The sequence below is a fragment of the Oryzias latipes genome, chromosome 5, assembly GCF_053564925.1.
Source record: "Oryzias latipes strain Hd-rR chromosome 5, Olatipes_Hd-rR_3.1".
NCBI classification, from domain to species: Eukaryota; Metazoa; Chordata; class Actinopteri; order Beloniformes; family Adrianichthyidae; genus Oryzias; species Oryzias latipes.
In genome coordinates this window covers 32,173,863-32,187,156 of record NC_136241.1, presented here as the reverse complement: position 1 = coordinate 32,187,156, position 13,294 = coordinate 32,173,863, and the positions used below count along the sequence as shown (strand labels likewise).

General features: G+C 37.9%; 1 protein-coding gene across 4 annotated transcripts in view; it reads left to right on the top strand.

The window, feature by feature from the left end:
- The window catches only part of LOC101172238 (calmodulin-binding transcription activator 1), a 69,955-nt gene that overhangs the window by 4,745 nt on the left and 51,916 nt on the right, over positions 1-13,294 (top strand). For all 4 annotated transcript variants that reach the window (XM_020703551.3, XM_020703552.3, XM_020703550.3 and 1 more), the window contains exon 3: positions 1,754-1,857. In XM_020703551.3, the coding sequence (XP_020559210.1) occupies positions 1,754-1,857 (104 nt within the window). The remainder of the gene's footprint in view (positions 1-1,753; positions 1,858-13,294) is intronic.

The window sequence follows — 13,294 nt, the reverse complement described above, 5'->3', positions numbered from 1 at the left end:
TGGGGTTTATGCGCTGATTGGCATTCATAGCAGAGGGGCTGGAGTGCTGCTAAAAAAGAAATTAGGCATTAACTAAGCTGCACCATTCAGCTGTTTAACTAAGCTGCTGCACAGTTCAGCTGTTTGAAATTCTGTCTTCTCAGGCCTTCTATTAATAAATGCATAATTGATTAGGGGGAGCATACGTGCCTGAACACACTTCTCACTGAGACAAACACACATGCCCAGCCCAGAGACCTCCTTAAATACACACACCGACTACACACGCGGACCTCAGTGCTGTCCTTCTACATTTCTCCTCTTGTTTCTGTTGTTTCATCTCTAGTTCCCCGAAATTCTTACCTTGGGAGGCTTTCTTCACTCTCCTCAAATTTCCCTTTTCCTTATTAACTCTATCTCTCTGGCTCATTGTCTTTCTGTCTCCCTCTGTGACCCTCCTACCTCACCTATCTCAGTTTTCTCCTGCTCTGTTGTCAGCCCTTAGGTACAGTATAATTCCTGTCATCCCCGGGGAGTCATGAATTGACGCCCTCTACTCAAATGCTTATCAAAAAACCTTTGAGTGCTCGCTCCCTTTGACTTCTAAGCAGCATGACTGTTGGGCACGCTCTCACAAACAGCCATACTCAAAAGGACAAAAATGTTCCCTAATGTGGATGTAATTTTCCTTTTTCTTTGTTTTTTTTTAAATTTTCTTTCTTTTTTTTCCAAGTGTCGAGCTGCAAAGACAATAAAAGCAGTCATTGTTTGCTGTATCAGTGCTGATCTTGTTCTGCAAGGATAATGGATATATTACCACCTCCCATAGACTCATATTTCCAGACTTTTGAAGTGAAATGAAGCCAAGGCGCTAAAAGTTAACTTGTTTTCACCCAAAATGTAGTTTGGCTCTCAAGGATTCCAAATAAAACAGTGCTTTAACACCCTCCCATGACTGTCAGGATGTCCAGAGACATAAACTGAACTTCAAATTAAACATCACCTGCCCCCAGCTTGCGACTATCCAACTCCTGTACGAAAATAGTTTCCTCGCAGGAGCAGCTATTTTGGGATTCTGCACTCCATTACCAAACCTTCTGTGCAACACTGTAGGGAGAGCATTGCTTTTAAAGGGGATAAGAAATGCCCCTGCGATTGCCCTTTATATTTACCATTCCCAAATGCATGGATAATGTATGCTAATGGTTTCTCTGTAATCCAAATCTTTTTCAGATGGACTCAGGTGTTTTTTTTTTCTCTGCTGTCTGAAAGTAAAAGCTTAGCTGCTCCGTCGACACCTGATAAACTGGACTATAGCTGGATATTTCTGTCCAGCTGGACTTCTGTCTGCTCCTTGACAAGGCTTTTTCTCTTTATCAGGAACTCAATGGAAAATTTAAAATTTAAGTTGTACTTTTGGGCTATATAAACTCCAAAACTGATATCTTATTTTGTCGTTCAGCCAAAAGGTCTCTGTGGGTTTTCTGTTGAATGAAAAATATCCCACCGGACTACAAGATGGATTAAATTTAATTAGATTTATTCTTTCATGGGGCTGAACAAATCTTTCACACAACAAGCCTTGTTTATGGTCATATTAAACCATTAGAGGGTCTACACAGTGAAAGTTTATCAGCATTTTATCCAGCTAACAGCCAGTACTTCGGTATTCAATGCTTATAGTGCCTTTGTGTTCAAATGACTTTCCAATAGCCATGCATCTCTTATCTGACTCAAGCTTTCCCTTGCTCCCCCTCCACCACCACCACTCCAGATGAGCCCGGGCAGTTAAAGATCTACCTTCCGAAGAAGCTGCTCGAGTGTCTGCCCAAGTGTTCCTCTCTTCCCAAGGAGCGCCATCGCTGGAACACCAACGAGGTGAGAAGGCGGCACACACACAGGAGGGAAATATCCATGGCAGCGGGATGAGCTGTGGCTCTTTTTATATTTGCGGATGAGTCATCGCCAAGTAATGACACATTTAAAGATGACAGGGAAGTAAACAAACACAATGAAAGCTTTTTAGGATGAGACTCTATAACCTTGACACTTGGAAATGAACAGAATAAAAATTAATCAAATGCAGCAAGTTTTGCACTAATCGCCACATTAACTTAACCTTTTGCTTTGTAACCCAAACTGTCTTGAAGCGTCTTTGCCTGATAAAATCAAGGTCGTCATGGTTTTTTTTACGTCAAAAGCAAATTTTATCTTTATAAAGCTGAAAAATTAAAGTCATCCTCTGTGTTTGAACTCTTTGACCTGGTGGCCTTGAAGTGCAAATCCCGACAAAAATATTTCTCAACACAAAAACATATTAAATATCACAACAACAATAAGAATAATTCCAGAAACCAAAACCAAATTCCAAAACACACAAATCAAAATGAAACGTTTTGGAAAACGAAAGTCATTTCAGAAAATCCATATGCAATGTTAAAAAAACTAAACGAGATAAGACACTTCATGCCAAATATCGCTTGATTGAAATGATGGACAAACACCATCATCTGGTCAGAGAAGTCCTACAGTGCCAACCCTTTCTGGTTTCTGTAAAAAAGTAACAACAAGTATTATAGAAAAGATGAGCAATTGCCAGAAATAAAAATAAAAAATGAAACAAAAGAAGAAACCAAAAAAAGGTAGGGAATATTGGATGTGGAAGATGACGTTTGTCCATCATTTCAACCAAACGTTATTTGTCATGAAGTGAACTGGATCCTATCATCCAATCAGGGATGTCCCAAAGTACCTGCCTTTTTCAGTTTCTTGTCGTGTTTCTTTTTTTAACGTTTCATATGGATTTCTGGAAAATTACTTTTGTTTCCTAAACATTTCACTTTTATTTAATTTCAGTTTCTGGAATTCTGTTTTGGTTTCTGGAATTTAAAATGCAATGTTGTTTATTATTATGTGTGTTGCTTTTTTAATTGTCGATGTGATCTTGAATATGCTTTTGCATTGTGTTGATGTGATTTGCACTTCATTGCCACCGTACATCGAGACCCAAGCTTGAAATCCAACTGGAATTAGCAACTTTAGTTTCAAAATAAAAGTTTTACATCCATTCATTCCACCAAGCTGCCTAAATTCCCGGCGCAGGGATGTACGAGAGTAATTTCTCAACTGAAGAACAGGCAGCCATTGAGCATAAAAACAGGAAAAAAACACAATTATTAGCCTGTCAGGCTCATTGTTAGACTTGTCATAACGTACAGTGTGACTGGTTATTTAATTGGGCACTGTTTGCTGTTTTGGCTTAACAACTAAAGCATGACATCTGGTCATTTAGCGGCAGAACGTGATCATCTGTTTTCCCTCTATATGTTACACTCAGTTAGAAATATGTTTCATTTATGTTATTAGGGTCGTTTTGTGGAAATAGAGCACACCTTTCTGTATAAACGAATAAGAGCAGTTTAAAGATCCTTTGAAAATTGTGTTTTTAACATGTTCTTATGGCATTTTCCTCATATTTAAAGAAAGATAAGATAATTTCACATTCTGTCTTTTCTCTGTTCAATTCCTTGTAAATTAGGAGCAAAAAAATTGCAATTTGAAAAAGATTGAATTAGTGAAGTAGCAAATGCGCTGGGCGGGACTCAAGTTTCTCTGCTGCGCTCCATTCTAATGCATCCGCTTCCAGACAAACAGCTCCATGATCATCTCCATTTACCTTATCTGACCTGGCATCTGAATTACAGCTGGATGGCTGGATAGCTGCAACATTGTTCACTATTTCTTTGCACAGGCAATGTTAGGTTGGGGTAAGAGAGTGAGTGTAAACAAAGAGACGATGGGAAGTGGTGGTAGGCTTACTCTTTGGAAGTCCCGCCCACAACTCAGAGGTGAATTTATGTAGAACTACTGCCGCTCTGCAGAAACTATGTCCTATAATAATTAAAAGACCACTGGGGAAGCTTTGTAAAAAGATCAAGAGATGGTCAGAGTGGGACTTTAGGGGTTTTATTTCATTCCAAAATGGATTTTCACGTTTTCACGTGTTTTAAGAATAAAACAGTGGAAATTTGTGAGTTTTGTGATGTATTATTTATTTATTTATTATTATTCTTTTTTTAAAATCAAAGTTGTTTTGTTGTGAAAAGATCTCCCTTCTCCTGTCTTTTTGGTTTTCCCTCAAATAACAGTTGTCAGTGGCACATTTAATTAACAATTGCAGTTGACAGTTTTACATATTTATGAGGGAAGTTTATGTTTGGTCAATAAACTTAAAGGTTTGCTCTAAGTTGTTTTAAATTTCGAGCCATCACTCATTAATGCTAGACCAAAATACCGCTGGCCTGAGGCAAGGTTAGCATCGAATCTGCAGTAAGGACAGATCAGGTTCTGCTGCCAGTCAAGCAGACTATCTGAAACGACCAGCGAGGGACAAATCTTTGCATCTTGGCCAAAGATGATCTTGTGCTGAACCTTTTGGGACCTTAAAAGCTTTCCAAATGTCTGAGCTGCTCCAGACTGTTTGCTCAGGGAAAAAGTTTGATGGGTGGAAATAGATTGAGGCGTTTATCATCAATAGCTCCTTGTTTATGCATGGCACAGCTCTCCATTGGTGGTTTGTTCCATCCATTGTGATGTGGTTGGCCACTGCTGAGACATTTTCTCCATGTGCACTCTACTAAAGATGCGTGTTTGTTATTGATTACAAACTCGGGCATTATTATGCAATGCAGAGCTTATTTGGCTGGTGGTTTTTCTCTCCGGAAAGTCGTTACATTTTCATGCAATCCATCTCAATGAAGGTCATATTTAGAGTTGAAAATGGTGCTTACTGATTAGCGTGTTCGCATGAATGGAAGGTGCATGAGGGGGCAATGCATGTGCACGGGAGCGGCCAGAGGACGGCACCTTGTTGCTACATTTCTCTCCCACCTCCAGCAGTCTCACTAATTTACTCTTCTCCATATCACTTTCCCTTTATACCCCCCAACCCCCATCCCATTCACCGCACACCTCTGCACGATTGTCTCTCTGATGAGGAGGTACAAACTCAGTTCAGGAGGAGGTTGGGCATCCCATTGGGGATTCATTCAAAGCTCTGAATCCAAGCAGGCACCAAGTTTTCTGCATACTAAAACTCTCCATTGTGTCTGCCGCTCCTCTTTTTCGGAGCTTTGTCAGTGGGAGACGAGTATGTTTCACAGGGCACATGTACTGCATGTATGTAACCCCCCCCCCCCCCCCCCCCCCAACCACCCATGTATTCGAATGTGTCTTTGAGGGATGTGCAGACTCCTAAATTATATTAGAACCGCTACAAGATGTAGAAGGTAGATTAGCGTTCAACCCTTTAAAATGTAATAAAAACAAAAATTTATCACATTTTAAAGGGTTTTTTATTTTTTATGCCCATTGCAGATTGTGATGTAACACATTTGTGATGTTTTTAAATGGCATATACTTATATATATATATATATATATATATATATATATATATATATATATATATATGTTATATTTTTAAGAAATTATACAGACCATTCAGTGGACACCTATCAAGTCAGTTCAATAGAAATTCAATTAAAACATGCTTTATTGATCCTTGAAGGAAAATTCAAGCGTTCCACTATGTCAAGCCAGTGATTAAGAACAATTGTAATGAGATATTGAGCATTTTTTTTCTGTAGGCGCATAAAAAAACTGTCCTTCCATATCTTTTGCAGGATTGTACCTATAAAACTAATATTTTATTCTTTAAAGTTTATTTTAAATTCTGATTTAACCCCTTCGTGCATGAATTTATTTCCAACTATATAAAAAAAACATGCTTTTGTGTGTTTTCTGTTTGAGGTCATGCTAAATTAAGTCCTGGATTTAATAGGTTGGAAATTAGCTACATGAAGGGGCTAAAGCTTCAACAAAAGGCAAAGAAATAAAACATGCTCTCTCCACCACAAACAGAAAGTTCATGTCCATCGCCTGCTAAATCCAAAGAACAATCACAGCAAAAATATAAATAAATCAAAATGTCTTTAGATAAAAAGTCTACCAATTGGTTAGAGAAAACAAAGAATTCTTATTTTAAGAAAAAAATGTATTCAGCTCGACATGTTTTCTGAATTTAAAATTAATTGCTTTTAAAAAAAAATTCTTCACAGAATTATTTTTCTTGCAAGACAGAAAATACGATTTTTTTTCGTGAAACAGGGTTTTTTTTACTCTCTTAAGATTCAGTCAACCTGCCCAGAAACACCACCCTGCAGTCTAACAGCATGTTGTCTACCTGTTGGGTAGTTAGTAATCTAACCTGGTTGTGCGGGAATTGGCCTGAGTTTATTCACACCAGTGCAGGCTAGACTGAGGAAAAATTCAGCAAAACTGCTTCCTTCATCCAGATGAAAGGGAGCTCTTCATGCTAGGTCGACACTTACAATCTAAATTTAGAACATAAGCAAAGCAGCAGTCCTAAAGGGTGAAAACGTGAGATTTCTGAGGCACTGAATTCTTAGACACTAACAAAGAGGAGGACAGTTCTGCAGCTTTAACCTGTCTGTGGTTAAAAAAGACGCTCCGCGTGGAAGCAATTGTAATTTTACAGTTTTTCTTTTTTATGCGGTAACCTTCTCATTATGTGTTTCTGTTGGCTGGAAATGAAACACAATTTTGGTTCAAAAAAGTTTTTGTGGGTAAATTTCAACAAGCAGTGGATTGAAAAGAAAAAACATAGCTGTGTGTTAAACGGAATAGATTAGCACTCATCAAAAGCACAGAATCTCGCCAAGTATATTTGTCTCATTTCTAGTTTAAATATCTTATTACTCTTGATTGATTAAGGAAAACTAGAAAGTTTCATTTTAAATCATATCCTTTATAGGACAAATTTATCTTAAAATGTAAAATTGTAGTTTAATTTTAAGGTGATTATGGTTCAGACATAAAGATAATTGGACTTGTAGCACTTAAAATATGATAATTTAAAGGATAAAGTGTATAAATATGCCCACTTTAAAGATATTTTTGGCCATAAGCACTTATTTTAAGACATAACCAGAGCAATAGACCTTAATATGAGAGTTTAAAGCTGATTTTAAGATTTAATTTGGTCTTAAAAGCGACAGGATATCACAACTTAATTATAGAAATCTTACCAAAACAAATTCTATTAGTTACATAGGCAGATTTTTTTTTACCTTTGAGAATGCAAATATTTTTTATATTCTAGGTTCTTTAACTTGTTTTGAGAGCAAAGGTATTTCCAGCGCATTGGTTAATCTAAAAAGACAGTTTAGTGTTTACGAAGGATTCACCTTCACTCGGTCACAGATGACTCCAGAATCCATATATATATATATATCTATATATATATATAGATATATCTATATATATCTATATATATATCTATATATATCTATATATATCTATATATATATATATATATATAGATATATATATATATATATATAGATATATAGATATATATATATATATATAGATATATATATCTATATATATATATAGATAGATATATATATATAGATATATATATATATTTATATATATCTATATCTCTATAGAGATAGACAGACAGACAGACAGACAGACAGACAGACAGATAGATTTATTTTTACAAAAACAGTTAACCGTAGTTAGTGTTAAAACGTTAGTAGCAGGTTTAATTATTTTAGGAAACAATAAAGGAAAACGGATCTAATTCTTGGTCACTAGCTGTAATAAACACAAATTTGATTTTTCAGAGTTTTATCAAACAGCTGTAACCTTGCAAAAACCAGAGCGCACACATAGAAAATAAATTTATATATTTTAAAATTAACTCTAACATTTTGGAAAATGTAACCATAAAAATATTGAAAACATACATATTTAACAGAAATCCGCCAAAGATAAGCAATAACAACAACACAACAGAATGAAAATTCAAAGTATTTGAGTTCAGAAAACAGAAAAATGGAAAAACCTTGGCCACAAACACCTAAAATTTTCCTATTATGATTAAAAATGGAGCAAAAATTGATGTAACCTCAGCAGATGTGCAGACCTCCATCATAGCAAAGTTTTAGCGGAGGCGGTAGTCAGGTGTGTATTAACACAAAGACCAAAAACATCATCAACTGTAAAGAACCGCTCTGATAAGATTTTGATCTATTTTCAAAGCGTTCTTTGAAATTATGATGATGCAGGTTTCTTGACAAATCTGTGTTGTTTTCCATGACATAGTTTTTGCAGAGCGGCAAGAGTTCATCAGAGATTTGTTTATAAATTGGGGGCGGGACCATTGGCGTGGAGGAACCCGGCCCCCCCTTGCCAAAGGGAGCTTGTGGCCCGCCCAGCGTATTTACTACATCACAAATACAATCTTTTCACTGCATTTTTTCGTCTGCCCTGATCCACAATGATTTTTATAAAGAAATACTCTTGATTTTCTTTATACTTGTCCCCCATCATCACAGACATAGATTTTTTTTTTTCTCAGAATGGGTTTTTAAAAGCTGTTGCTGTGAAAAGCTCTTAGTGAACCATTTGACAAGCATCCATTTATCAAGAGCAAAAGACTCACCATCTTTACAGGAGTTGATGCCAACTCCATTTTATCTCAAGGTCAAACTGTGAATTGTTGGAGAAACTGCAAAAGAAACAAAAGCTTCATCCTCAGAAGTAAGTGGGAGATGCTCAAATTTATGATAATTTGAGGAAAAGAGAGCTGACAGGAAAATACCCACCAAACCAGACCCAACATGTCAGGACAAATCGCTCAAAGCAGCAGCCAGTTGTGGCGTTGGATCCATATAAACTGATCCAAGACTGCCGACACTCTGCCGCGACTTTTGATCTGATAGAAATCTAACAGCAGATTATTCTTCAAAACTGTGGAGGATGCGACATTTTTTCACACCACTTCTGTCGTTTGCTATTGATGCACTCTGTGATGACACACATGTTTAATTAACGATAATCTATGTAGATCTATGTCTGTTGTGTGGAGGGGTGTGTGTACATCATGAGACATAAAGCTTTCCCCTTACCGGAGGGAGTGAAATATTAATATCTTTAAAAGAAAATGTCATGTTTTCTGTTCATGTTTACATTAAATGAGGATCATTGGCAGTTTTTTTTATTTCTTTGTACGTGCATTCAATTACATGTGATCTTTTGATCTCTGTTTTGCCGTGCATGGCCTCTCTTGACGCCGCCGCCTTACACGGGCACTGTGCCGTGACCCCCCCCCATACATTTTTTGACCCATCGACTCCCTCGTTCTTTTGCTTCATCTCTCTGTCCTTTTTTGTGCTCTCTCTTTCTCCCTCCCTCTCTCTTTTGTGTATCTACTGAAGTGTGAAATTATTCTGGGATGGAGGGATGGATTCCTCCCTGAAGGCTTGAGCGGAGGCGTGAGCCTTTTGTTCAATAATAGATTGGGGGTGTATGTGTATCTATCCACGGTAATAGACATTGGACAAGTTTTAGATAACAAACCAAACTCAGGTGGATGGATTTATGATACAGGCTGTGCTTTACATTCACCTGGAATTATTTGGGGTTTTGTAAACTTCTTGAGAAGTATTAGACTGTATGCTATAGAAGACGCGAAACAAACTTAACTTTTTGGGATTCAAGCTGGCGGATGCGTACAATTACTGCTTTGTAATGTCTTCAATTTAGAACTGAGAAGAATAATAGTTTGGTTTTTAAAGCTTGAATTCAAACTATAAAGCACACACAGACAAAAACTGTGAAAAATCCCATCACTGTGCTTAATGCGGATTTTAAATGCTTCAGCTTCACAGCATCTCCCAAAATGATGCAAACCATGCAACTCTAAAAAGGCGCCGCTACCGTCTTCAGATCATCACAAATGCCTCTCCTGTCTTCGTGACTCTGCTCCACATGTTCCTCAGCTGGATGGTGGGGGGGGGGGATAAATGAGACGAAGCTGGTAGTTTTTGTTTCTAGTCTGTAAAAAAATAAAAATAAAAAGCGTACACTTCTATGTCTCTATAGTGTAAAGGCAGGCTAGTTGACAGTTTTCACACGCTCACGTCTGGCTGTGCTGCAGCATGACACCAACACAACTGAATGAGAAGCGGATCAAAATTATATATGTTTAGACCATTGCCTCTCTGACGTGTGCGTATCCAGGGCAGGTGTTGCCATGAAAACAGATTACGCTCGTCCGTGTGCGTGTTTTGCTAATTGTATGATTGATGGTAAAAATATGACACAAGCACCTTTTTTTTTTACAGCCAACTAAAGGTGGAAGGAGAGACATGACGAGATGCCAGTCATGCTTGACAGAGGAGACAAGCGATAGTTGAAGGACAGAAGCTTATGAGGAAAAATGTCAGGAACCATTTACAATCATCTGTGCAGGCAGGGTGTCTCAGGGGGGGCTCAGAGAAAAACAAATGGATTACAGAGTTTTTCTCATCATTGACATTGTTTTCCCGCCAAAACATAAATATATGGAGCAAAAATTACATAACAATGGGGTCCCCTAGTTTCTGTCGGAAGGAGCTTCTGGAAAATAGCGGAATTGCACGGATGAAAATTGGTCATACGTGAATATACGTTGAAAAAATGAGCAAAGTTGTCAAGACGATCTTGTTGCTGACAACAACATGGCCCCCAGACATCATTAGCCAGAACCAGAAGTCCGGAACCGGAAATTCATGTCCCGTCTCGTCCTACCCATTTCAGTCGGAAAATACAATTTCTTTGATCCAAAAGCACTTATTTAATTGGCGACCCTAACATTCAGTTTCAGTTTTAGGTGTTAAAACATTAACACCTCAGAGATGTCTGTCAAAGCCTGCTTCTCCCTGACTGTGGCTTCTTACGGGATCGGCAAAGAGAAGCGGCTTTGCACCAGTAAGCAACACTTTAAAGCGGCTTTTCACCGATATTTATTGCATATAAGTGCAAAGCTGCTTTTTTCCACAACCGAAGACAGTGATTCACGTTGATCGCGTTAATGGTTAAGGGAAAGGTAACGGTTGTGAAGTAACGTAAACACTGGAGCTAAAGATTTACAAATCTGTTACACACTTTTGTGGTCTGTTTGTGAAATTTTTACGAATGAACCACATTAAAACCACAGAAGAAGAACCACGCAAAGAACACATAAATCGACATAGAACATTGAACCCATTATTGTGCTGTTTTCATGTTTATCATTAGTGATTTGTGCGTCAGTTGTGTAATTTAAGCGTGATATGTGCGTCGTATGAAAGTTATACATTGGGGGTACATGTATGAAAGGTCCGTTAGAAATACATGAAACTGTTGTGGAACGCCACAAATTCATGCAAAAATCACGTACAAGATTTACGTAATAATTGCCTATAAACTCAGTAAAATACGCGTAAACTACGTTAATCTCAATTTACCAAACATTTTGAACACCGCAAAACCGAATTCATCCAAAGACCCATCAGCCGAAACCCTCGACGGACATCTGCGCACGTTGACGAATGACGAACGCAAGAAAGAAACACTTGTGATTTGGAAAACGCCTCGAGATACGTAACGCATGAGAAGGGCATTTTTATAAAATAACGTTTGAGTTGATTTAATTGGAATTTTGATACGTGTATCTCCCAAAAGACCAAAATTTAATTTGTAGAAAATGTGCAAAATGTAAAATGTACATAGTGGCTGTGACACGGCCTTAAGGAGTGGTGTTGGTTTTTTTAAAGTGTGTGAAAATGCAGCGGTGAATTGATGTGGGAAACAGGAGTAGTGCAGTGCTCAGACGGGTTGCTATGTTTCATTTTGGTAAAGCCGGTGCTTGATTTATGGCTTCTGCATGTTAGTTTGTAGAGTCTGGAGCGCATACGGCCGAGGGAGGCTCAGGGTTTCAGCGTGTCACAAAAAAGCAGAAAAACTATGGTTTTTCTAGAGATTGTTGCATTACACCAGCATTTGTTAAAAAGCACGATGGCCGACATATTTATGAACAATGTTTGAGTGAGTGTGTCCCACAGCCTTCAGTAGACTTTGAGCTCTGTGCTGCTGCAATTTTCAAGAGTAAAATAAATTGCACTGGGAGGTCAAAATAAAAACAGCACATAAACATAGTGCATTTATGCAAATGCAGCGCCAGAGGCGTGGCATCGCGGCGCCCCTTTTCTTGATTCCTCGTCTTTTATTCTTAATTCTTCCACTGTCTTTTAGGCTAAGAAACATTTCATATTTGGAGAGTGCCAAGTTATAATCACTAATTAGTCCTCCAGGCTCTCACTCTGCCCACCCTCTGTCTTTTTCCCCCTTCTCTTTATCTTTCTCTCAATCTCTCTCTGAGCCAAGCGCAGCCCAATTAACACCCAGTATCATTTTGTGTCTGTTGTGACTTATAGTCAACTCAAACTCCAAGCAGATGTACCAAACTGGCAATATGAACCAAACGTCTGAGATGGAAAGAATTAATTAGACTCATTTTAATCAGAGATACAACTTCCTTCTTGAAAATAATTATCCAGCAAGCTTTTTATTTGCAAATGGGAAAATTAAATGTGTGCATAGCTTCTGAATTCTCAGATTATTGGGATCAGCGCAGCAGTAGTTTCAGTCAGGCAGATATTTCTGCAAGTGTGTGCTTGCAAGAAATTAGGCTTAACCAGGTTTTACTAGTCTAGTCAGTGAAATCTAGGGGCTGAGGTGGGATTTACAGACTTTATTTCTTCTCTTTTCTGCCCCCCTCCTACCCAACGGCATGCGTCTTCCTCCTTTCTATATTTTCCTCCGTGTTTCTCAGAGCCACTATTTATCTTTCCCACTATAATTTGACACAAAATATTGTTAACTGGAGACACAGAAATATATTAAACAGTGGCCATGTGCTACTGCAAGTGTGGAGGTGGGGTGTGTGCCTAAACTCAGTTTATCTGTGTGTTTTATGCCCGACCAAAAGGAAGGGAAAGACCAGCAGAGTCTCCTTTTTGTTTCCATGAATATCTCCACTCTGAATCAACCAAATCAGTGTATTGCCCAAAGAAATCCTGTATTTCTGTGCATGCACTCAGGGAACCACTGTATTGCTATTTTTGAAATACAAATTCATCTGATACATTTTTCACAATAATTACATTCTTTAATTTTACCTTTCATATTTTCTGGAGCCAAGTAATTATAATTTTGCACGAGGTAATTTGTGTGTTTGGGTATCAACGCCTTACAGTGAAAACGAGCTTGGAAAACCATCCTTTCTGTGTGGATTTTGCATGTTTTCCTTGTGCACAATGCTTAAAGGCCCACTCCAATGAACATGGTGTTTTTGGTGTTTTTAACATATTGCATTTTTCTCATGATGGAGGACACATTCTAAGAAAATTAACCTTACA